The following is a 27,401-nucleotide window of genomic DNA, read 5'->3' on the forward strand; positions in this document are numbered from 1 at the left end:
TCAATAAACTTGAATAATTATTGATATAAATAAGCCTGACAGCTCTGTTTTATTAACCACACTAAGAAAATCGATATAAATTTTTAATTTATTCTTAAGAATGGAGGATATTTCCAGCTCCAAAATCTATTTATCTGGCAGATTGCCGTGTTGAAATGCCAAATTTTGGCAAATTTCTTCAGTCAAACAGGGTTTTGAAGAAACATTGACACTAGCAATTGATTAACAAATCAATAAACTTGAATAATTATTGATATAAATAAGCCTGGCAGCTCTGTTTTGTTAACCACACTAAGAAAATCGATATAAATTTTGAATTAATTCTTAAGAATGAAGGATATTTCCAGCTCCAAAATCTATTTATCTGGCAGATTGCCGTGTTGAAATGCCAAATTTTGGTAAATTTCTTCAGTCAAACAGGGTTTTGAAGAAACATTGACACTAGCAATTGATTAACAAATCAATAAACTTGAATAATTATTGATATAAATAAGCCTGGCAGCTCTGTTTTATTAACCACACTAAGAAAATCGATATAAATTTTGAATTAATTCTTAAGAATGAAGGATATTTCCAGATCCAAAATCTATTTATCTGGCAGATTGCCGTGTTGAAATGCCAAATTTTGGTAAATTTCTTCAGTCAAACAGGGTTTTGAAGAAACATTGACACTAGCAATTGATTAACAAATCAATAAACTTGAATAATTATTGATATAAATAAGCATGGCAGCTCTGTTTTATTAACCACACTAAGAAAATAAATATAAATTTTGAATTAATTCTTAAGAATGGAGGATATTTCCAGCTCCAAAATATATTTATCTGGCAGATTGCCGTGTTGAAATGCCAAATTTTGGTAAATTTCTTCTGTCAAACAGGGTTTTGAAGAAACATTGACACTAGCAATTGATGAACAAATCAATAAACTTGAATAATTATTGATATAAATAAGCCTGACAGCTCTGTTTTATTAACCACACTAAGAAAATCGATATAAATTTTGAATTTATTCTTAAGAATGGAGGATATTTCCAGCTCCAAAATCTATTTATCTGGCAGATTGCCGTGTTGAAATGCCATATTGTGGTAAATTTCTTCAGTCAAACAGGGTTTTGAAGAAACATTGACACTAGCAATTGATTAACAAATCAATAAACTTGAATAATTATTGATATAAATAAGCCTGGCAGCTCTGTTTTATTAACCACACTAAGAAAATAAATATAAATTTTGAATTAATTCTTAAGAATGGAGGATATTTCCAGCTCCAAAATATATTTATCTGGCAGATTGCCGTGTTGAAATGCCAAATTTTGGTAAATTTCTTCAGTCAAACAGGGTTTTGAAGAAACATTGACACTAGCAATTGATGAACAAATCAATAAACTTGAATAATTATTGATATAAATAAGCCTGACAGCTCTGTTTTATTAACCACACTAAGAAAATCGATATAAATTTTTAATTTATTCTTAAGAATGGAGGATATTTCCAGCTCCAAAATCTATTTATCTGGCAGATTGCCGTGTTGAAATGCCAAATTTTGGCAAATTTCTTCAGTCAAACAGGGTTTTGAAGAAACATTGACACTAGCAATTGATTAACAAATCAATAAACTTGAATAATTATTGATATAAATAAGCCTGGCAGCTCTGTTTTGTTAACCACACTAAGAAAATCGATATAAATTTTGAATTAATTCTTAAGAATGAAGGATATTTCCAGCTCCAAAATCTATTTATCTGGCAGATTGCCGTGTTGAAATGCCAAATTTTGGTAAATTTCTTCAGTCAAACAGGGTTTTGAAGAAACATTGACACTAGCAATTGATTAACAAATCAATAAACTTGAATAATTATTGATATAAATAAGCCTGGCAGCTCTGTTTTATTAACCACACTAAGAAAATAAATATAAATTTTGAATTAATTCTTAAGAATGGAGGATATTTCCAGCTCCAAAATATATTTATCTGGCAGATTGCCGTGTTGAAATGCCAAATTTTGGTAAATTTCTTCTGTCAAACAGGGTTTTGAAGAAACATTGACACTAGCAATTGATGAACAAATCAATAAACTTGAATAATTATTGATATAAATAAGCCTGACAGCTCTGTTTTATTAACCACACTAAGAAAATCGATATAAATTTTGAATTTATTCTTAAGAATGGAGGATATTTCCAGCTCCAAAATCTATTTATCTGGCAGATTGCCGTGTTGAAATGCCATATTGTGGTAAATTTCTTCAGTCAAACAGGGTTTTGAAGAAACATTGACACTAGCAATTGATTAACAAATCAATAAACTTGAATAATTATTGATATAAATAAGCCTGGCAGCTCTGTTTTATTAACCACACTAAGAAAATAAATATAAATTTTGAATTAATTCTTAAGAATGGAGGATATTTCCAGCTCCAAAATATATTTATCTGGCAGATTGCCGTGTTGAAATGCCAAATTTTGGTAAATTTCTTCAGTCAAACAGGGTTTTGAAGAAACATTGACACTAGCAATTGATGAACAAATCAATAAACTTGAATAATTATTGATATAAATAAGCCTGACAGCTCTGTTTTATTAACCACACTAAGAAAATCGATATAAATTTTTAATTTATTCTTAAGAATGGAGGATATTTCCAGCTCCAAAATCTATTTATCTGGCAGATTGCCGTGTTGAAATGCCAAATTTTGGCAAATTTCTTCAGTCAAACAGGGTTTTGAAGAAACATTGACACTAGCAATTGATTAACAAATCAATAAACTGGAATAATTATTGATATAAATAAGCCTGGCAGCTCTGTTTTGTTAACCACACTAAGAAAATCGATATAAATTTTGAATTAATTCTTAAGAATGAAGGATATTTCCAGCTCCAAAATCTATTTATCTGGCAGATTGCCGTGTTGAAATGCCAAATTTTGGTAAATTTCTTCAGTCAAACAGGGTTTTGAAGAAACATTGACACTAGCAATTGATTAACAAATCAATAAACTTGAATAATTATTGATATAAATAAGCCTGGCAGCTCTGTTTTATTAACCACACTAAGAAAATCGATATAAATTTTGAATTAATTCTTAAGAATGAAGGATATTTCCAGATCCAAAATCTATTTATCTGGCAGATTGCCGTGTTGAAATGCCAAATTTTGGTAAATTTCTTCAGTCAAACAGGGTTTTGAAGAAACATTGACACTAGCAATTGATTAACAAATCAATAAACTTGAATAATTATTGATATAAATAAGCCTGGCAGCTCTGTTTTATTAACCACACTAAGAAAATAAATATAAATTTTGAATTAATTCTTAAGAATGGAGGATATTTCCAGCTCCAAAATATATTTATCTGGCAGATTGCCGTGTTGAAATGCCAAATTTTGGTAAATTTCTTCTGTCAAACAGGGTTTTGAAGAAACATTGACACTAGCAATTGATGAACAAATCAATAAACTTGAATAATTATTGATATAAATAAGCCTGACAGCTCTGTTTTATTAACCACACTAAGAAAATCGATATAAATTTTGAATTTATTCTTAAGAATGGAGGATATTTCCAGCTCCAAAATCTATTTATCTGGCAGATTGCCGTGTTGAAATGCCATATTGTGGTAAATTTCTTCAGTCAAACAGGGTTTTGAAGAAACATTGACACTAGCAATTGATTAACAAATCAATAAACTTGAATAATTATTGATATAAATAAGCCTGGCAGCTCTGTTTTATTAACCACACTAAGAAAATAAATATAAATTTTGAATTAATTCTTAAGAATGGAGGATATTTCCAGCTCCAAAATATATTTATCTGGCAGATTGCCGTGTTGAAATGCCAAATTTTGGTAAATTTCTTCAGTCAAACAGGGTTTTGAAGAAACATTGACACTAGCAATTGATGAACAAATCAATAAACTTGAATAATTATTGATATAAATAAGCCTGACAGCTCTGTTTTATTAACCACACTAAGAAAATCGATATAAATTTTGAATTTATTCTTAAGAATGGAGGATATTTCCAGCTCCAAAATCTATTTATCTGGCAGATTGCCGTGTTGAAATGCCATATTGTGGTAAATTTCTTCAGTCAAACAGGGTTTTGAAGAAACATTGACACTAGCAATTGATTAACAAATCAATAAACTTGAATAATTATTGATATAAATAAGCCTGGCAGCTCTGTTTTGTTAACCACACTAAGAAAATAAATATAAATTTTGAATTAATTCTTAAGAATGAAGGATATTTCCAGCTCCAAAATCTATTTATCTGGCAGATTGCCGTGTTGAAATGCCAAATTTTGGTAAATTTCTTCAGTCAAACAGGGTTTTGAAGAAACATTGACACTAGCAATTGATTAACAAATCAATAAACTTGAATAATTATTGATATAAATAAGCCTGGCAGCTCTGTTTTGTTAACCACACTAAGAAAATAAATATAAATTTTGAATTAATTCTTAAGAATGAAGGATATTTCCAGCTCCGATAATGGGAATAGTATTAAGTGTTGTAATATAGAATGAGCAGGACCGGACGCCTGTGAGTGAGTGGCACAAAAGGTTTACCATTCCCAGCATAGGAACTTGCTCGCCATTATATGCTAAGACACGATTTTGAGGTGGTGAAGTCATTGGCGGGTTTTGCAGCTGATGAAAAAAGCTGGCAGGAAGTACATTAACCTGAGAGCCAGTGTCGATTTTGAAGGAAATGGTCAGGTTTTGTATTTGGATTGGAGTAATCCAATCTCCGGGAGATGTGGCAGTTGTAGCATTAACCGTCAGATAAGCGATATGAAAAGGGTCCATATCAATATATGGATCAGAGGTTCCAGGAGTTAATTGATCGACTTGATGGAAATCGTTGTAAGTCTGATTGTGTTGTGAAGATTGGTCTTGATAGTACAAGTCAGGTGAAGAGTAGTGGTCTTGGGTAAGTTGATGGTAGCCGTGATCATCTAGCGGATAAGCATCAGAGTGTGTGTATCCATATTGGTCATTTGAGGAGAGATGGGTTTCGTGAATCGGAAGAGAACGACAGGCCTTAGCAAAATGGTTGCGGCCACCACATTTGGCACATATCTTGTTGTAGTCAGGGCAGGTACGGAATGAATGATTCTCAAGACAGCGGATACATACTGCAGTTGGGGTGGACGCTGCCATAAATCTTCCACGAGCCATCATTGGGCGATTGTGTGACACATGGTTACCACGGTTGGGAGGAACAGGGGGATGACTTGGCCATGAATACCCATGATTTGGATAACCTCTGCGTGCGTAGCGTAAAGCATCAACCGCCATAGGAGTTGGAGGTAGCGAAGAAGCTGATGACAATAGTCCACTATCAGGACTGCTTGATAATGCAGATGCACGAGTGTCAGAAGATTCCTCAGCTCTGCAAGTTGCTATAGCTTGAGTGAGAGTGAGGTTGTGTTTTGAGAAGAGTTTTTTTACGTAAGTCAGGCTTTCTAATCCCCACAAGTATCATGGTACAGATTAACGAATCTCTAAGCGTACCCAAATCACAATGATCAGCTTGGTTTCTCAACTCAGTTGCAAACGCATCAAATGTTTGACTTGGTTTCTGCTTCATTGTAAAGAGACGATATCTCGACATTATGACATTCTTGTACGGTGCGAAATAAGCCGTGAAGCCATCAGTAACTTGAGCGAAAGTAAATCCAAAATTTTATAGATATTTCTACCCTCCTGGCCAATTACATGTCACACCATATTTATCTGAATATTCTCAGCTTTCGTCGTTAATTCAGTAGCTTGTGCAAAAATATTGAATTCTTCCAACCATGTAGGGTTCACTTGCCTGGAGAAACTTCAGTTCTTATTTGCTACAAAAAAGGGAAATATACCAAAAACGTTTATTGAATATTTACGTAATTTTTTTCTAAAAGGGCATATATATAACTTCTCAAAATCATTAAAGGAAATCAACATGAATACATTGCATGTTTGTCGCGAAAAAACCGAGCACATGTTTCTGTATAAATTATTAAATAACCGTACGTTATGTGAAAATATCTTATCTAAAATTAGCACATCGGTTAGTGCTTCCAACGGTTAACTGAACCGGTCATTCAGTTTAAATTTCCCAGTTAACTATAATCTGAACAGTTATCTGCTTTTAATTTGATCATTAATTCCCATGGAAACCAAATTGAAATAATAATTTAATCATTTGGATGAAGTTGTTTTCTACCCTGTTTTAATACTTTATTTTTTAAAATCAGATAATCAGATATCGATCTGATCTGTTCTTTCCCCTAATATCAGATATCGCCACTGATATTTGGGAGTCAGTTGGATGCACTAGTTCCGACAAAACTTGAAACACTAAAATGTACAAAACCACTGCGAGTAAACTTAACCCAATTAATCGTATACAAACTGCTGTTAATAAACACTATAAAAACATTGACATATATAATTGTTAAATATCTGACATAAAGAAACTAGGAATGTACTAATCAATAATTTGTAAACATGTTAGTCCTTCATTCTGTACTTACGAAGCCCATAAATATGTAATTAGCTGACACTCTAAACTTTCATTCCATTTCATTTCATCCAGTCTTATAACGTTGAAGTAACAAATATTTCGAGTAGGCCAGCAGGATCTTGTTCAATAGATAATTTAGCCTTAGCAACATACCTCTACAGGGTGTTATGGAAAAACTGTCATAATGTAAAGGGCGTATTCTTGGTTTCATACTGAATTGAAAATGTCTTTTGAACATGGGCCCTTAACCGTTTCGTTTAAATGTTATGGGCAGTCGAAAATCTGCCGTCAAACCTAAAAAACAAGTTAAAACGTGAGGTTCTGTATCTTCCTTGGTCCTATTCGAATTTACCGCCATCTAAAAGAGTTAAAACTGTGACCTTGACGAACTGTGCTCTTTTGAAAGATCTGACTCGGCGACTGACATCTTCAGAAAGATCTTTCTCAACAAGGGAGGAACATCTTGGAAAAAGTGAAAAATGTACTCTTAAGAGCGGCACGTTTTTGGGAAGAGTAGAGTTAAGAGTAAAGTCAATTTACTGTCGTAATTTGACTCAGAGTTTTGCCCAAGTCCGGTTACGAATTGTGTCACAGCAGTCAATTATTCTTTGGCGTAGGTCGTCAACGTGGCAGACTTGAAATTTGTACATGGAGTCCTTCAGTTGTCGACAAAGAATTTTTATTGGATAATTTGAATACGGATCGCCACGAAACTGGATTCAATCGACCAATCCACCTGAAAGTAAATGTCCTATCAAAGTGGTTCCTTACTTGTTTGCTAAAATGCGGGGAAGCTCCTCGTGCAAAGAACTTATTCGCGATCTCGTTGCTAATACCTCGGGTAAGATGCATAGGGCCTAAACTTGTTGAGGTTAACGGTAATAGTTAGTGTAGGGAGCTGTCGGCTCGATCGCATGGCATGCAGGGCTTGCCACCACCCTCCTACGCATTGTAACCCGGCCACCTGAATTAAAGGCTTCAAAAGTCGCTTGACGACTTAGGCCTAAGGTGGTGCCTTGGGTATTAGCCTAGCTGATTATTAACTATATCGAAAAAAATAGTGATAAATATTAAAAAGAAAATAATTTTGAAGTAGTGGAAAGAATAAAAATCGTTTTTCTTTAAAGTGACAATTCCAATTTTGGATTTATTATCTAGCTGTAAAAGTTAATAATACTATCCAGGTGCATAATAAACGATTGCATTCGTGCTTCGATTTTTACACGTCACGTACCAATACAAAGGGCAATTAATAATTGCTATTCCACTTTAACTCAAGTGCATAATTAACGATTGAATTCTTGACTCGATTTTTACACGTTGCTCACTGAGGTGAAAACAAAAAAATCAAAATAGGTCAAACGGTTTTTTCAGCAAAATCTTCTTAAAATGTTGTATTCACCATCTAATTTGTTAAAATATTTTTTTGATATATTTTCTTGTTTTCTTCGATTATCCCAATTTTCAAAGAGACGAACTTTCTCGAGAGGCGTAACCGTTCAAATATTATCTGCTATTAAAAATAATAAAGTTTAATAAATGGTAGTTGAAGTAAAGTAAATAACTATATTTTTTTCATTAGCTTTCGTACTAAAGTAATCACTTGACCTTTCGAATATTCTATTAAGATCTATTGAAATTTAAGAGCTATAACATATGTTTTAGTTTTAGGAAAATAAGCACGGATATGCATTTTTGATTTGGCAGGTAGCCATTGAAACCTTATTGTCCTCAAACACTTTTCCAACTAATGAGTCATTAACTCATTAAAATAAATGGAATTAAAAGCTTGTTTTTTTCTTGACCTAAAATTTCTTTGAACAATAATCGGATTTTAACCGAACCAAGAGAGTTTGCTATTTCACTTTATCATTGAAACATCTTGTCCGCAACCTACCGGTGAAAAATATTATTTTTTTCCAAACCATGAAAATTTAAACCATCTGTATTGCAAATTTCAATGGTGCAGAGAAGGGTGCCTAAAATCTACCCCGACGCTTTCTACAATGTTCGAGAAATAGTCATTCCTTACCTACAAAAAGAAGCTAATCATGATAAGGTCTCTTGTATAAAACATCCTAGGAACTGCCGAAACGTTAAATTAAGCAAAAATATCTGTCCTTTTTCTAACACAGACATTGTTATCACTTCATTGCGGAGAAAATACGGCAATAACTCTTTTATTAAAATTTAATTACAATAAACTGCCGTTGTAACGACGGCTTTTAATGAATAACAATTCTGTTCCAGTGTATTCCGATACATCTTCGAACTAAAGCTAATTTCCCCTAACCTAAAACAAATGTCTGATAATGACACTAAATTCCATAAGGTCTTAGTATAAAATTCAAAAGGTCACGCGATTAACTTAAGTACGAAAACCAATCAAAATGAAAAGTTATTTACTTTAATATTGTTATCTTTTAGTCCTCAATATTTATAATATTCTCCCGTATTTAACCATTTGATTCTATTTATTATTTTTAAAAGCAGAAAATATTGTAACTGTTATCTGGAAGCTGAATGAAAGCTATAGAGTTTTCCTAAGAAATGCCGCCATGTGTGAACAGGCCTTTCGCCATTCAAGCAAGTCCGTTCCATTGAATATTGGAACAACTAAAGGAGACAAAAATATCTAACCTAAGTTGCTAATTCATTTATAATTTTCCATAGTTTTTATTTATATCATTAACCGTGCAGTGTTTCTATACAGATGGTTATCCATTCAAATCTTTGAAGTGCTGTGTGAGACAATATTTGTCCTGCTCTACAATCGTGGTCAGTCTGACACTTGTTGTCTACGTAAAATAATTTTTTTGTAGTATCAAAGAGATATTTTAGTTCGCCTAATCTAACCGCTAGAATCTCTCTGATCTGGACACGATGGCTAGTAACCAGCCTTGCCTACGTTATAAAAATGTAGTACACGGGCCTTCTTATAACGTAGGCAACGCAACCAGTCAGCTTCATGAAAGCTCTTTATTAGGTCCAACTCGCAGCGCCATCTTTTGTGACAATGAGGCATAGCAATAAGACGTTAAAAAGTACCCCTTGTTAATAAGCGTGCCCCGGCCTTTATTATTACGTAGGCAACGGTTAAATAAAAACACACGACATATAAAAATACAGTTAGCTCTAACATTTTCATTTTCATGTCAGTAGACCGATTCACAAAATGCTTGCAGGGAAACTAACATAAGAAACAAAGCCATTAGAGGTTCGATTTTGATGATTTTATTTACATTTAATGGTGACCGAGGACCTCAAGGCCACGCCTCGAAGAACTCCAGACCATCGCCTGTAGGTCATCTGCAAAGGCCCGAATAGCACTCGAAGCCGGATAAACCTCGTGTAAATACATCTTATCGAAAACATTATTTCTATAATAGAACAATATCCAACTGGAATCACCTTCCTCAAAAGACTGTTTCTTTAAAATCCAAAAAAAATATTCCGGACTAATTTACGTCACCCCTCGGAGCGCTTATAAGCAGCCCCTAGCAGCTTTGGTGCAGTCATTAAGAAGAAGAAGAAACCTGACGAAGTGCGCCATACATCACTTAATTAAAGAGTAGAGGCCCGCTACAAGAAACTTGCGGACACCCTTTGGTGAGTGACTTACTAAGTACACTACCGCCTACATCAACCGAAGCAATTCTGTTGCTTAAAAAACATTTGTAAAAATAATACAAGTTTCTGGACTAGCATCCTGCTGGAGTCTTGACAGGACCCCCGGAACCGAGACATTGTCGAAGGCCCCCTCTATGTCAAGAGAGATTAGGCTAGTGTGCAGTCCACTCTCTTTATTTTTCTTGGCGTTATCGGCGATGTTATATAAAGCATGGGTCGTAGAACGGCCATTTTTGAACCACTGTTCCCACTCTGTGGTCGAGATTTTCGCCTATTTTAAAGGCAATTTTGCAAGTTTTCGCCGGTCCTATAGTCGGTTTTCCCCGCCGTTTTCATCACAATTTCCCCCATAGATTTAATTTAATTTCCTTTAGTAATAGATTTCAGGGGTGGACACATACTACACTAAAACTGCTTCACTAAATAAACGCTTGGCCGATTTTTGTCCAGTATGCCTCTTTACACTCGAGGTCAGCGCGCTCATATGCTAGAATTATTATTCGGAGAAGGTCGACGTAATGCTACTCTAGTAAGTCAGTTATTTAGAGGAAGATTTCCCAATTGCAGACCAAGTCATACGACGGTTCTTAGAGTGGTCCGCGACTTCGATAACTGCGGTAATATCAATCCGAGGTTTCGTGGTCGTGGTCTCCAGGACATCGACATGGAAAACACAATACTTGCCTACTTCGTCGCCTATCCTCGAGCGAGCGTCAGGACTGCCAGCTTTGACTTAGGGTTGGATCGAAACTACGTTTGGAGAACACTCAAAAGACACCATTTTCATCGTTATCGAGCGACACTTCACCAAGGACTGCATGACGCACACCAGGATTTTCACGATCAACTACTGATGTCCGACGAATGTTCATTCGGAAGAGATGGGCCTTTCAACCGTCAAAACCAACATATGTGGGACTACGATAATCCACACTGGGGATTTCCTCACCGCCACCAACTGCAGTTTCGCTTAAATGTGTGGGCTGGTCTGTTAGTTGACAGAATTATTGGCCCGTTCTTCCTGCCAAATCGTCTGAACGGTCAAAACTACTTGGAGTTCCTTCAAAATGATATATCCAACGTGTTGGATGACATTCCTCTGGCCGAGTACAGACGCATCTGGTTCCAGCAAGATGGGGCACCACCTCACCATTATCGTGACGTGTTTCCATATCTAAACGACGACTTTCCTGCAAGATGGATCGGAAGAACTGGTCCTGTTCGTTGGCCTGCAAGATCCCCTGATCTAACACCACTCGACTTTTTTCTTTGGGGATTCGTAAAGGGCTACGTATGCCAAACACCTGTGACGAGCGTTGAAGATTTACGACAAAGAATCATCGAAGCATGCCGTCGGGTGACTCCAGAAATGGTTCGGGGTGCATTTCGCAATATGCAACATCGTGCATATTTGTGCATTGCATCAGAAGGTGGCATTTTTGAAAACATTTTGTAGAATTCATTAAAAAACATTTGTCACTTGGGCTAAGGGGCTGTTTACAAATTACGTAACGTGGTAGGGGGGAGGGGGGTTTGGCAAGCGTTACGAAATGTTATGTGGGGGGAGGGAGGGTTAACTGAAATGTTACGTAACACATCTTATTTTTAATATCGTAAAATAAAATTTTCACCATTTTCGGAAACAGTCACAATTATTAAAAACATTTGTATTTTCATTGGTTTACTCACGTTTAAAAGAATTTCATACCCATGGGTATAAAGTGTTGCGTAAAAATACAGTTGTAATTTCAAATGATAATTACAAACAATAAAATTTAGTACCTGATCTAATTGTACTTTATTACCATCATATTAGTTAATACATACTATAATAAATTAAGGGGGGTTCAATATTAGTTACGTAATTTAAGAAGAGAGGTCTTTCCATTTGTTACTCTTTGTTACGAGGGGGAGGGGGAGTTCAAAAAGTGGTATTTCTGCGTTACGTAATTTGTGAACAGTCCCTAATTATTATTTGTTTAGTTTTCGAAATCTTATAACTGAAACGCATGTTACCTTCCATTCGCTAAAGGCTATTGCCTGCTAGTAGAACTTGTTTTTCCCCCCGACCTCCAAACTCAGTGAAAAATAGGTCTTTTTAAACCAAACCAAAATTATTTTTACACTTTCAACTATGCCCTACAACTTTTCTATTGAAACATTTTGCGTGACACCTACCGGTGAAAAAATAAATTTTCCAAAACCGCACAAAATCGTTCGATTTTTCTGAAATTTAGTAATCAAAGCCTTCCATACCTAAAAAATAAACCCTGAAAATTTCAGAACCCTAGCATAATTACATTTTGAGAAAAATTGCCTGATCGATCAAATTGAGACACCCTGTATATGCTCTTTTAATAAAATTTTACGTTAATATTCAATAGACTTTTTTTATTTATTTCCAATTTTTTTGTAGCAAATAAAAACTGAAGCCTCTGAAGGCAAGTGAACCGTACATAGCCTTCAAACGAATTAAACTGTTCTATAGAAGAATGTTATGCTTTTTATCTCTCCGAGGGGACAAAGTCCCCTAGGCGGGGTTATACAAACACCGTGTCTGTCTGTCTCTGTGTGTGTGTGTGTGTGTGTCTGTGTCTGTCCCTCCAACGCGTTAGCATTTTCCGTCCAAAAGTTAATCATTGCGTACGCAGTTTCTCAAAATCTATGCGTTCGCAGTTGCTAGAAATTAGGTAACGAATCGAAGGGTGTGGCAAAACCACCGTGCGACGGTGAGCGTTAACGGATTAATTTGCGTTTGGGTTTGGTTTGGATATTTTTTTTTCGTTAACGCTCACCGTCGCAACAGTTTTAACTCAGCTTGATTGAATATTTTGTTATTGTAATGTTTATTTGTAGCGTGTGGAAGTTGAGTTTGTGTTATAACGGTTGTGGGTGTTGGGTTTGTTGTGTTTGTGTTTGTGTTATGACGTTTGTGAGTGTTGAGTCTGTTGTGTTTGTTGTGTTTGGGTCTGTTGTGTTGTGTTTGTACGGGCGTTTTCTCTTCAACTTCTGCTTATTGACTTTTAGGATGGACTGAGTGCTGAGTGTTATGGCAACCTCTTAACGTCCAATTGCAGGGCTTCCACCAATTGTTCACGGTATTCATCATAGTATCGATGTGCGATTAATTAGCGCCGGCCGGGAATTGAACCTGGGTCTGCTGCGTGCATGAGATTTGCTTTAACCACTGAGCCACTGACGCTTGCTAAGGTACGGTGTTTTTCGAAAACAGCTTTGGCAAATGTCCTTTTCGAATTTATAACGGTAGGTACTATAATTTATTCAACATCATTTTAAAAATTTATAATTATATTAATCTTATATTCAATTAAATATTGATAAATTATATTAATCTTATATTTAATTCAATATTGATAAATTATATTAATCTTATATTTAATTCAATATTGATAAATTATATTAATCTTATATTTAATTAAATATTTATAAATTATATTAATCTTATATTTAATTAAATATTTATAAATTATATTAATCTTTTATTTAATTAAATATTTATAAATTATATTAATCTTATATTTAATTAAATATTTAAGTATTTTAATGTAAAATTTGATCGTGATCAGGAATTGAACTCGGGTTGCATTGTTATCATGCGGATAGTTCTCCGACGAGCCATTGACTTCCTTAGAGAAAATATTAAAGTAAAGGCGGGTTTTTTTTACTAAACGGATGAATACAATATCTGTGGATATTTTATATTGAACTTTGTTTTTTAATTTTTGTGAACTTGTTAAAGTCTAAATTGCTTACGTATAAAAATTTAAAGGCCAAATCTTGTTTTAGCGCAGTCAGAAGATAAGATGGTTAAATGGTAGAAACCGATAGTTTTTTGTAATTTATTTGGTTTTTTCAGTCTTTTTGTTTTATCTTTTGTGTGTTTAGCGTATTAAATTTCAATGGTAATCGTTCATTTATGCAGAAAATATCGAGTTGGATACATCGTGCTCTTACATTGGTCTGGTTTTTAACTGGGTCGTCATTACTTCGTAATTTATTTTAAACGCTTTCTCGACTGATTAAGATGATTAATGCAGTTCAGCAATTGGGTTCGTTAGTTTTTATGAATAAAGAGCCCTAACTATTCCGTCTTCGGATTGATATGCGAGCTGACATTTAGTCAAGTGGCTTTCTGTGCTTTGTGAATGGTAAGTTTTACGCTTCTTGTCAATACATTTTTTATTGCTGTTTATATTTGGATATCTACGATTCCTAATGTAGTCATTGAGTTCCTGGGTGTGCGAGTTATTATATGATATTGAAAATTGGAAGGTATGCCACAAAGTCAACCGGAAGTCTGCAGGTCTTCCACCACCAAATATCGAATATAGCTATTCTACGGTATCTTCATCAAGGGCGAGTGTTGAAGTAAAATGAGCATTAAAGATGTGGCAACTATTTAGTAAGTGAGAAAAATACAAATACACTCTGTAGATATTTCACTCCTTAAAATTTGCTTCGTATTATATTCAACTGATAAACTTGTTCGGTAAATAGGGTTAAATTCAATTGTACATTGCTTTCGTACGTCTAACTCGCTGTTGCAACTACTTAATTTATGATATTCTGATTAAATTAAAATTGGTCGTTTCGTCTTAATTATTTTAATTATAATTAAAATTTAATACCGGGCGGGATAGAACTGGGATAACATTTTTAACAAATAACTCTAAATTGCGGAGATATATCTTTAAGGGTTATCTCGAGAAATAAATACCACTAGGGACAATTCTTCCGAGGAGAGGTATATTTTGGCTTGCCAACTTGTTATCTATCTGTAAACAAGATAGAAATTCGGCGTACACGATAGCGACCGTAGAATCTTTTAAAGGGGTACCAAATCCTAAATCTAAACGTAGTTGCCCTCTCTTTACGGGGTTCCAAACCGTGACGTCACAGGTCGAATTGCCAGGGGTTAAATCAAAAGCATATAAGGCAAAGCCTAGAGGAAAGTGAGCCAACGCGATGTGGTTTCCCTCGTCTTTGCAGTGTATCCCAGTTCCCGAGAATAGCGAATGTTAGGCTAGCGTAAATTGTTTACTATAAAAATTAGGGGTCAACGCTTTCGAAGGGATTTGTTCGTTATCGACGTAAAGAGCCAAATAATTTAGGTCGAAGTTTTCAAAATTATAAGGATTAGACTTAGCAGAACCCTTATACCATTTGTTGGTGGCTAAACCAATAATGACTCTGTTGGGCATTGGACCTAAGAATATATTGTCAAAACTATCGTTCCTAATCGAACTAGCCAATGTTTTAGCTTTAATTTCGGTACGAGTAAAGGGATATTTGGCATTGCTACGTAATAATCCTTGCTGATGGGCTAATAGAATTTTAGGCATAATTTTAACTTTACGTACAATAAGAGCTGCATCTATCAATTCGACTTTATACACGTCGACAGTGTCGCTAAAAAGGGTAAAATTATAGCTATTTCTAGTTAGTGAAACCTTAAGTTGTACGCCATTAATTAAATATTTGTTGAAATTAAAAATGTCACAAAAAAATGTTCCCGTAAAGTTCAATTTCTTTCGAATCCGCGGCGATGGTTTGACACTTGGTGAATCCGGCGTTCGTCAGGAGGTCCATACTTCCGGCCGGGTCATTATACCATCCAGATGTCGCTAGGTGAGTGTTTTTCGCATCGTTTCCAAAGTTGAGTAAGGTTTCGATATACGCCCGATAAGGGTAATTCGCGGCCGATGGTGAAACCGTCGTATCATTGATTTTGACTTCGCATTGTTTGAATAGCGAATGCAGAGAATTGTTCACGAGCGAAACGTTAGACCCGGAATCCAAGTTGTCACCGTTGGTCTTGACGATTTTGACTTTACAATATATCATTGTCATTGCCAAATCGGTGTAAAAGTCTCCCGTACCAGGTACCACGAATTTGACGATAGAACTGCTGTCGATAGATGAAATTGGCTTACACCATACCGTTTGACCTTTTTCAACGCTGAGTTGAGTCGGTAGTTCGTTGAAAATATTTAATTCGCTTTAAATACTTCCATTTTAGAGAGCAAAAATATCGCGAACCATACGCGTGAACTTGCGGCGTTTAACTAAACTCTTTTTCTTAGCGTGGGGCTTCTTCAATGCTTTCTTAGTAGTTTTTCTTCTCTTGCGACGACCCGAACGTTCTTGTTCAGCCATTTGGTCCACAGTTTCTGTCATTCGTTTATTGGCTGACGTTTTTAAGTCCTGACCTTGCAAGACGTCTCCGAGTACTTTCTTTCCTGTAGAAAGAGCCCTTTTCCCACGTATTTAACAGACTGTTTTAGGAATGGGAATACAAACCTAGCTAGCCCTAAAAAAGCTACCAATTCCGTGTCCTTTTTGTCCCGCAAACCCAGAGAAATAAGGTAAATCTACTCCTCCCCCCGCCTGATTTAAATAATATTGCATGTAGGGACAATTTCTGTCAGCGTACTGATAAGCCATTTTTACGGAGCTCGTCGTAAATGTACTTTACACGTGACTGTACCAAACTGAAATGGCACGAATTCACCTAAACTAGATCTTATATAAATGTCGATACTGTCAAAATAATTTCTTCTCAGTTTAAGGTAATGCGGAGAATCGAAATTTTTTGAAACGGTTGATCCATGGGGCGCGTTTTGGTCTACAACAATTGTTCGTAAAAGGGGGGCTAATGTATCCCCTACCATTTCATTTCCAACCAAATCGGAATACACGAACATAAGATCGGGGACGAATAAGTTTAATTGCATAGGGGTATCTGATCTGCTTGCTAGCGTGGGTGAAATATTAGTAAAATTATCTCTAAATCCTAAAATTTTCCTCAACTCCGACGTTAACTCGAGTTTGCAATAATGTTTACTATAGGAAGTGTCCACTTTCTTAACTATATTCAAATTTTTCTAATGATTCATTATCGAACTCTGAATTAGCACTTTCCGGTAAACCAAGGTTCAAACTTTTAATACTTTCATTAAGTACAGCCAAAAGTTCATGAGGATTTTTGTAGTAGCCCTGAGGTATCTCGCGGAAGTCGTACGTATATTTGTAATCTACTATGTGGGCTGGAGGGTTCGATAGTAATTCCTTAATTTCTATTCCGCATCCCATTGGTTCGCTTACGTTTTAAAAAGATAAAGGATAAATAATTTCTACCAGGGCCATTTCCCAATCTCCGCGTAAACTAATGGGTTTGGCCAACGTTGTAGAATACGAGGCTAGAGTATTTTCAAGATGGTTTTTATTCTTATCTCTGGTATTACTAGGAAGAGTTATGTAAATCCCAGACGTCATCTTGATTAACCCAACTATTAAACGATGGAGGATATCCAAGCCAACTAACGTACGATTGTTTTTATCCGTTTTTCGTCCTCTGCCGTAAAACCTTGTTTAACTTGTACGAACGAGGCGCACTGACCCTTTGAAGCTCTTTCGAATAGAACGTCCCTTTTATATCGGTTCCCGCGAGATATTTTATTTTATAAACGGGAGGATGTCTTTTAACTATAGCTACGACTTTAAATATTTCTACGGTATAATTAGCTTCGAATCCCTTTTGAAATATCATTTTAGTTGTATTTATTCTAACCAAATCCCCTACTTGGAATTGCGGTTTCATTTTCAGTTTCTCGGCATAATATTTAGAGTAATTATTATTGTACACACGTAATACGTTAGTTTCCGAAACGTCATTAGGGGCCAATTTAATTGAGCTATGGTAAGAGGAATTGTACGCTTCGACCAAGTCCTGTAAGACTTCCAAATATCTATTTGTGGAGTGATGGGTAAAATATCTATACATTTTTGTTTTTAACGTTCTATTAAACCTTTCTATGATAGAGGCTTTTATCCCGTCATTTACGGTACTAAAAAATTTAACTTTATTCTTTTTGAAATACCCTTGTATTTCTCTATTCCTAAATTCCGTGCCCTTGTCCGATCGGAATTTATCCGGAATTCCGTCTTTAAAAACCATTTTTATATTTTCCAAAACCTCTTTCTCCGATTTAGTTTTAAGAGGTAACCCCCACGCTTTTCTACTAAAACAGTCTATAATTGTTAAAATATATTTGTATCCGTCATTATCAGCCTCTAACGAACGCATATCGTTAATATCAGCCTGGTATTGTTCCCTTATATTATTAATTACTATTTTATTACGTTTAAACTTTTTATATTTCGGCCTATGCATCGTAAAAGCGTCGATTTCTCTTAACCATTTTTCTACAGTTTCCCTACTTAGACCGTGAGACTTTACGGACTGGAATAACCTTTCAGCGCCTCTGAAAGACGCCAGATGCTTTGGGTCAAAATATATTTTTTCTAAAATAGCTTCTACCATACTTTCGACTTTCGCGCGCGACTCCTTGTTTGTTTATACGAGTGATGAGAAGAGTCTCCGTCTGACGCTGAGTTATCTCGGCCGAGGCTATGAGTGGAGTGGGGCTTATCTGTCCTACGCGCGCGCCCTCTTTGAGGAACCGGATACTCGTGCTTCACATTTGGCTTAACGGGAAAACGACGAGTTTGTTGTCGGGCGCTCGAAGCTAGCGGGACGGGAAAGCTGGGGATCGTCGGTGAAGAGTTAAATTGTGTTAAATTGGAAATAAACGCGAAATATCCGATAGGTTGTAGGATTTAAATACGCTTTGGCAATTTCGCCTTTAACCTTTAATTGGTCGACCGTTTATTACGAGCTCCCCGTTTTCATCCCACCCTAGTCTATCAGGTACAGTTTCCAACTGATCCACAATGTTTTGCGCTTTATGGTAATATATCAAAGGCAAATCATCTATCCAGTCCCTACTTAACGAGTCGAGCGCGGGAGCAATTTAAATTTCTTTAGGAGCCAAGGCCTGTTTACGTAGATTTCCGTGTCTCATTAAAGCCTGTTCGTATAAAATCTATTTCGAGGCGTCGTCTAAATCTTTAATATTTAATATTTGGTCCATCTTAGCGTCTAATTCAGAGACGGTCAGAGCGAGGGGGTATGGGAACGGGTCGGGCTTTAAAACGTCGCTAGGGACGAGAATCATTTTCTGGCGTGTTTCATTGTTTACTTCCGAATATAGAACCAAATAGGGTTAAAACGACGGGTAGAAGAAACGAGAAAAATCCGCCTCCAGACTGAACTCACAATTTCTTTTTACTTTTCCAAGCTATACGTTTACTGGCTAATTTTCTAAGGGTATTTTTATGACGAGCTAGCTTACTTTTCTGGGTATTTGTTAAATTAACGTTTCCAATTAAAGTGTTATGAATACATTCACTTCTATTAGAGATTTGTCGGCTTTAGCTAAAATGGCTTTTCGTTGAACGGGTTTGCAACGACCGAGATATCGGTGAGCGTCTCTCTCGATACGCACTCTACGAGACATGATTCATAACTGATTGAAATTACGAAATATTAGTTCTATTTATTTGGGAAGATAGGCGTAGCACGTTTCTCCCGGTAAAATATTAGTTAAGACTCTTTGATCTTCGGGACACGTTTGAGTAAAATTAAAAACTAAATATACGTGGGGTCTGGAAGTCGCTTCTTCGTAGGCCTCGACAACAAATCACCATTTTTCGGGAAACATTTGTCTAGCGAGATAAGCCACTTGTTGACGGTCTCGGGGACTTTTCAATAGAATTATGTAATGGGATTTCAAGGAAACTGTTCGGATATCTTTCGATTGATGGAATAAGTTCTGAGTAATAAAAATAACGCTTAGAGAACGGTGATGCGTGCCTTTCACGAATATTTCGCCAATTTGACCTTTACTCTCGCTCATCTGGTCGTCAATAACTAATAATATAGGATCTTTTCCGTCATAATCAGATAAAACAGGCAATCCTTCTTTAAAAACTACGCGATGTTTCATTTTATTGTATAAAGGCTGCCACTCTCCGTAATACCAATGTATTTCTTTGAAACCCGGAACAAACATTTCCTCTTCCTGATTAATTATAGATTCAATTAAATATCTTTTGCCACTCTGACTCGGGCCTGGCGTTACGCAATTAAACGCATGAATAAATTGCATGGTTATCTCCCTTCGAGTACTAACGTACAAATGAAAATGTAAATTAAAATTCGGTTAAATTTATGGGACTCTTCAGCGGAGGAAAAATATAATCGAATAACCTATTTCGTCCCTTACCCCGTATAGGTTTTATATTCACTTTAGAGTCGCAAGACTGAAACCTATATTCACTTTAGAGTGGTGAGACTAGAAGCTTAATTTTTAAAGAGTATTAGCGAGTGGCAGCCGCTACGTCCCCTTCCTCGAGACCAATTAGATTCGCTTTTTATAGCCGTAGGGTACCGTAGTGAAGTCGTCCAGTAATCGTACCTTGTCTACGACGGGTCTATAGATGTTAGTACGGTCGACGGAAACGACCGTATGGTCGGGAAGCCGTAAAATCTGACGCGGCTGGGGCACGATTACTGGCTCGTTCATTTCTCCGTCGACGCCTATCAAACTTTAATGCCTTGATTTATACGGAACCCTTTGACCTTCATCTCGTAGGAGACTTTACCGGTCGTAGGGTTCAGTACTTTAAATGCGTAATTTTTTGCGCCACCTGTAGCCAATTCTTGTATGTACGAGCCTTTTCCGTACTTTTTCAACTCATCTGTCTTTTCTCCGAGATAGTTTCCAGCCTCAATCTCTATCCCGTTACGTTCGTTTAGATAAATGCAGCTGTCCGTATCATAATAATACGAACGCGGGCCTAATCTCCTTAAAAAAGATTATAAATTGATTCTAGCCATTGCGGTCGTATAGGCGGCAATTACTACGTTCGTGTTTGGGTATACAAGATCGATATCTTTCAAAAACGCCCACTTGACCACGCAATGCGTTTGACTTAAGGGAATAACCGATTTAACTTCTATGTCGGGGTCTAAGAATAAATCGAAAAACTTTTTGGGTTCGCTAATAATAGCCGATTGGTCTTTGCGCGGGTTAAGACCAAACCGTCCCCAAAAAGAGTTAAGGCAAAGCTTCGCGATGGTACGAAGTAAGGGGGTTCTTTTTGATATTGGTAGGATCAAGTTTTACTCCTTCCTTATCGTAATATTCGTCAACGTATTTCTTAATCTTTTCATCGGTCTCTATTCCCGAAGGTAAGACGCTGGATTCCTGTTTGAGTTTAAGAAAAGCGTTGACGTATTAGGAGAATAGACCGCCCTCTTTCGATAACGGATCGTATTTTACAACCTCGTATTCCCAAATTTCGTGAATAGAAATGACCTTGTAATCCATTTCGATTGCCAACTGTACCTCGTCGGCGACCCAAGTACCAGTTATTTCTCGTTCAGAGTCTTCGTGGGGGCAATCCTGCTGGTTTCGAGACTCGCAACATTTTTGACAGTTGGCAAACACTAGTTTCGATCCTATTCTTTGGGGTAAAACGGGATGATAGAGTAATTAAGGCGGTAAAATTGTCGCTTTTATTAAACCGTTTACGGTAGAAATGTCAGGGAAAGGAGCTTTTACGAGTATTTTAGGGTGTCCCACGGGTAACTTGCAATACTTGTTACACCACGGATAGAGTGAACAAATATCAATGTCCCCCTTTTTACACTTGTGATGTAATTTCAAGGCTGACGTACGTCCTACAAAAAAGGCTTCGCGGGGGCGGATTGACTCTTTAATTTTTAATTTTTAATTTTGAGTAGAAAGATAGGCGTCAATGGCGGGGCTAGTACGCCTCTCGGCTTTGAAGGTACATTCAAATTTCTCATGGACAGTGTATCCCAATTGCTTCAAGCGGTTTGTGGTAGCAACGGTTGACGCGTATCGTGAATTATGGGTCTGAGTGTGGTCGCCGTATAACGCTAAGTTTCTATTGATAAGAAAACACTTTTTACAGCCGTGATAATAACAACCGTGATATTGAAACACTTCGTTATCGAGAAGTCCGTCCACGTTAATGTTAATGATTCTAGGTTCAAATCCATTAAAAGCGGACTGTATTTCCTTCCCTCGTAAGTGAGACATCCATTCAAGCCATTCAATCGCGCCAAAACTCTGGTTACAGTTCATACGATAGCCGAAAGGGGGCACTACACCAATCGTATCGGGCTGTAAAAAGTGTTTCCTAAAGATAAAGCTGCATACTCCCGCAATCGTTATCGCGGTTAAGAACGGGTCTATTTCGAATTTATCCATGAAAATAGTACGATAAGATAAACAGCCTTGCAAAAGAATGTTAACGTCCTGGCGACAGTACCAGATTAAATCTCTTTTATAATCAAAATAATTAAAGTTGGGGTCCGAATTACCGCAAGCTTCTGACAGCGAATCGTTATACCACTGGATAAATTCATCGTAGGTCTTACCGCTTAAACGATTAGTGTCGTACGCTTCGATCGGAGGCAAGTCATTATGTAGTACGTAATTGGTTTCGTTCGAACGGGCGGGATCAAATTCATGGTCTACGGTATTAAACAATAAGTGCGGGAAATGTCCCTTATTCAAATTATTATCTTAACCGAATGTGGAAACGAATTAAGAAAGCGCGAAAGGCATAAAATTTAGGGAATCTAAGAATTTTAATTTTTTATACTGTATATTCATGAATTTGGTCCCGTCAGTCAGGACTTTAGGAGTCCACTTTAAATCGACCATTTTACGTACTATAAATTGCGCATCGTAACCTTTAGCGTTATGGGCGATACATATTAACGTATCAGCCACTCTGTTAAGCGTACGAAGATACACCAGAAAGTCACCGACGAGGTCTTTTGAGAGAAATATTTTCTCCCGAGGACCTCCACCGCATTTAGCGCATGCGTACCGATTATATTTTTCTTCGAAACAGAAAAACGCATAAAATTGGTTCGTGAATCAAAGCATCGGCATCAGTACGCTTTGTTTGTATACATTCAAAGTCATAACAAACAAAGACTTCCGTTTTGGGAGTACTTCTCTTGGTCGGTGGTGATTGTTCATTGTCGGAGTCGTGGACCCGTTTATTATTGCTATTTATTCGAGAACGAGTAGTTTTTTCGGCAGAATCTTTACGGTCGGTCTTTAAAGGTTGCATATAGCATAGATGACCAGCGGGATTAAACTTACTACACGAAAGACAATAAGTCTCTCCGCAAACGTGTACTGCCTTATGCTTAAACATACTGACATATTTCCCGCAAAGATTACAAACGTAAATTTTATTACATAAGGGTTCGGGTCCTGATAAATGATAATCGTTACAATTTTGATTAGGGAAAACTCTTAAACATGTTTGGCAAGTTATCTTATCTACGTCCTTCCTGCAATCTTGTTTTCTACAACAAGCGTGACAGAAAAGAGAGCATTTATGGTCAGTGATATGATTATAACCTACCAAACATTTCTCGCAAACTCTAATAAACGCGAAAAGGGGCTTGGGGTTAGTAATTACGTTGAAATGATTGTCAATATTTAAAAGGTAATCCGTTTGCGGAGAGGTCCTTGGCATTCCCTCTCTTCATCTACGTCACCGAAAACAATTACAGGAGCCGAAACGATAATACTGTATTCGGGCAAGATTTCTTGGAACCGAGTTAACGTGTCCGGCCCCGAGCAATCGTCATCGGATAACGCGGCGTAAGCTTAAAGTTCTCTAGCTTTCAAGGTCTGAAGCAAAGCTTCAATGTTTTTACCTATACACTGTCTGATAGTAGTATATTTTCTTTTAAGTTCTAAATCATCTTTATTAATTATATGCTCTCGGTGAGCTTTAGCTACAACAAGAGCTCTAGCTAAACAAATTCTATCCTTATTGTTTATCGTTATCGTGCATTTTTTATAAAAAGAAAACTGATTTTCGAGGGAAATACCTAACCCAGCACGTCTAGTTCCTCGCTGTGGTAGCCTAACTCGATTAAAAGTGACCGTAACGATTCCTTAAAAAAACCTACCGTCGTTCTCGGATCTATAGCTTTTTTCATCGATATACGTCATTAACCATTGCAAATCTAATTGGTCCCTTCGCCAAAACTGACGTGAATTTGGAAGCCGGGTTTGTTGACATTCACAAATGAAACCGAAACCATATCGGAAGGCAAACAGTCTTCCAATAGGGTTTCCATCAACGTATAAATACCATTTTCGATATTATTTTCTAGTCTGACATTTAAAGTCCGTCCCAATAGTCCAAAATTTTGGAAATTTTGGACATTATTATTTAATATTTTTACTGAACCTGGTAAATTAGGAAAGGACGGAGGCGTTATTGGAACGTCAGCTAGCCCACCTCCAACTTGAGGAAGAGACGAAGCGGGTGCGGCCAAATGCGCCTCCTCGGGGTTCGCGTTACTGATTTCCGTAGCCTGAGACAAGGGCGTTGAATACTGTGGAGCTCGTGACAAGACTGTGACAGCTATGGGATAATTATTACGCTGAGGGGAAATATTACGAGTGCGCCTACTACTACTAGCCGTACGGGCAGCTAACAACGATTTAGCTTCCTCGAACATTTCGGCTGCCTTAGCGGCTGCGGCGGCAAGTTCCTCCGCGTCCCGTCGGGCAACTTGTACGTTCTCAGCTAAGCGATGAATGCTGTCCGTACTGGGCGACGACATGATAAAATTATCTTCTAAAGATAAAGTGCGGGACGTGTCTTCTGATTCTAGAAAGGGTGAGGGGGCAACCGTAGGCGTATACGAGGGGGAATTACGTACTGCGACAGGTGGAATAGAACTAGAACTTAAAAAGGGGAAGGTAAATGAACGATAGGTGGCGTGCTCATTTGACAGGTTAGTTGATAATCAGATAAATAGTCCATTGCCAATTCCATATATATTAAACGTTCAACCTGTGAATCTGTTACTACAGACTCTGGTGATGGGGGTACTGACTCAAGGCTATCTGTTAAATCTATTACTTCTATTTCTAGAGAATCAGGTAAAGTTACTATGGGTACTTCCGGGAGCTCGTTATCAGTTATATCAATCAATTCATGGGAGTCGATTATAATCATTTCCGGGGTATCAACTCAATTAATTTCTGGGTATTGTAAACCTTTCATTTTAAGGCCAATTTACTTTGAAAATAAAACCAAATTATGAAAAATATATCAAAATAAACTTACGTAGAGAGAGCGCTTCAAACATCCTGGTACTAGACGCACAAAGGACAACAATAGAGTGACGTTCCCCCTTATATAGGACCTAGGAGAAGATAGTAAGCTTATCTCTTATTCCCAAAGAACTTGTTCACTTCTCGAGAATATATTAGGGTTATTCTAAAATTTATACTTATTTACGAAAATATTCCATTTAACTCCATTTCCGATATGGACTCGGAAGTCCAAACATCGGCTATAATCGCCGTCCTGAAACAATCATCTAAAATTATTGCCGTAGTGATAATTTTAATTACAATTTTCTCATTTGAGTTCATTTTATGGTATTTTGAAAACGTTTCTACCGTAAAATTGTAACTTTTTCCACTGTAGTTCGCAAAATGGTATTAATCGTATTCTTATTTATTGTAAATTTCTATTAATTGTATTGTTTTCTAGGATATTATTGCAACAAAAGCTCACGAGAGGAATCTACATTGTTTTTTTTTCAAGTAGGTTAATTATTTGACGTCAAACAATAGGTTCCACTTTAGATATTAAACTGGGTTAATTATGTGACGTCTACAATGGGTTTTTTTCAAGTGGGTAAAATTATATGACGTCAATGGGAATAATTAGATGCAGTTTCGAGCACGAGATAGTTTAATTTTGAGTGTCTAGAACTGTTATCTCAGAGAGAGAGACAGCCAATAGAATTTGAGGGTTATTTGAAGTTTAGGAACTGATTAATCTCCCACGCGTCATTTCTCTCCGAGACGCTGAACTGAAAAGAAGTGCATCCGCTTTGCTCCCGTGGTCTACCGTAAACATGGAAAACGATCTATTGGTAAGACTAATTTTATTAATACTATTACTATTTCAATAGACAACGGCTTAATATTTTTTTCATTTTCTATAGCCGAGACGCATACCGTATCCAAACGCAGGGTCCAAGAAAGACGTATCAACATAAAAATCACGTTAGGTGGATCAGTCTACATTTCTTTTGGTTTCGACGGATCAAAATTACAAGTTCTTTTCTTCAAAAAATCGAACGAAAATATTCTGTTCCTGACCTCCGAAGCTTTCAACAATCTACTCTCTCTCTTTGGGAAAAACTTTTCGCTGCTACGCAAACTGGAGCATCGTCGCTAACCCACAACATCATCGACTATCACGGCAACAACGTTTCCATCGTCGCCACGTTCAACAACATCAAATTGAACTCAGCCTACGGCCATGTTCTGGATCTGGGAGCTCGTGGAATCGGTGAGTTCCAAAAAAAAATTGATTTTATTCGGTTTCAAATCGATCTTTTAAATGAGTATAAAAATGTTATCGAATGCATGTAGTTAGCTATTGTTAAAAACCTTAAACAAATTCACGAATTATTATATGGTAAACCTTTCGAGGGTTTATTTTTGTACCCCGATCAATTTATTTCGTACCATAAAGTAAAATCTTATTTTGGCTGTTTTAAATCACCCACGGAAGTACTACAAGATTTTACCAATTAACTCGTAGATAATCAATTAACCTGTAAACTTAGTTACTTTAATTTATTTTCATTGTGTAATGTACAAGCAAACCATCTAATGGAATATCTGATAGTACCTACTAACATGTAAACAAAGTTCTAAAATAAAAAATTTATTTAAATAACTTGTTTTTATTGCCTAGAGATTAAAAATTATGGTTAACGGGGTGAACAAAGAGGGCTTGGGGAGATATAGGGAAAGGAAACGTTAAAGAATTCTGGTGATCAGGGGGAGGGGTAAAGAGGGGGTGAAATCCATTCTCCAAAAAAACTGTGTTAGGAAAACTAATTCTGGAGAACGGGAAGAGCAGAGACAATCTGGTGATTAGATATTAGCAAATATAGCCATAAATGTATAGAGTTTAGGGTGGGTGTAAGGGGGAGGGGTAAGCAGAGAGAGAATCTGGTGATTGGATATTCTGGTGATTGGATATTCTGGTGATTGAGAAGGGGGAGGGGGCTGAATTAAGCAGAGAGGATCTTGCTGTTACCATCTGGTGATTGGAATAAGATATCAGACTGATTATTCCAATCACCAGACGTTAACACTTCTCTCTAGCAGACTAGGAAAATCGCGGCGTGATGCGGCCAAGGCTCATTTTAAATTGAAACGCTTTCAAAAGTGTAAAAATAGCTTTCTTGAGAAAATAAATATTAATTATCGAATCGAAAGAT

General features: G+C 36.7%; 1 protein-coding gene across 4 annotated transcripts; it reads right to left on the bottom strand.

Moving 5' to 3' along the window:
• Nucleotides 1-4,410: 4,410 nt before the first annotated feature.
• On the bottom strand, nt 4,411-25,459 carry LOC149949501 (uncharacterized). 4 transcript variants are annotated; one of them, XM_090167831.1, is made up of 6 exons: nt 25,391-25,459; nt 25,217-25,295; nt 7,058-7,253; nt 6,870-6,979; nt 6,671-6,811; nt 4,411-5,849 (listed from the first exon to the last, which is right to left on the bottom strand). In XM_090167831.1, exon 6 carries the CDS (start codon nt 5,302-5,304, stop codon nt 4,465-4,467), a length of 840 nt encoding a protein of 279 aa, XP_090023957.1. In that variant the 5' UTR covers nt 5,305-5,849; nt 6,671-6,811; nt 6,870-6,979; nt 7,058-7,253; nt 25,217-25,295; nt 25,391-25,459; the 3' UTR covers nt 4,411-4,464. The 4 variants fall into 4 exon arrangements, with proteins under 4 accessions (XP_090023957.1, XP_090023958.1, XP_090023959.1 ...); XM_090167832.1 differs by lacking the exons at nt 25,217-25,295; nt 25,391-25,459 and adding an exon at nt 7,752-7,842; XM_090167833.1 differs by lacking the exons at nt 25,217-25,295; nt 25,391-25,459 and adding an exon at nt 7,354-7,647 and having other exon boundaries at nt 6,898-6,979.
• Between the last annotated feature and the right edge of the window lie 1,942 nt (nt 25,460-27,401).

This window comes from Leiobunum rupestre, chromosome 3 (assembly GCF_980474605.1).
Source record: "Leiobunum rupestre chromosome 3, qqLeiRupe1.1.hap1, whole genome shotgun sequence".
In the NCBI taxonomy this organism is placed as follows: Eukaryota; Metazoa; Arthropoda; class Arachnida; order Opiliones; family Sclerosomatidae; genus Leiobunum; species Leiobunum rupestre.

Excerpts from the sequence above, each read along its gene's own strand:
- LOC149949501 (XM_090167831.1), bottom strand. The coding sequence starts at position 5,304 with ATGGCGGTTGATGCTTTACGCTACGCACGCAGAGGTTATCCAAATCAT.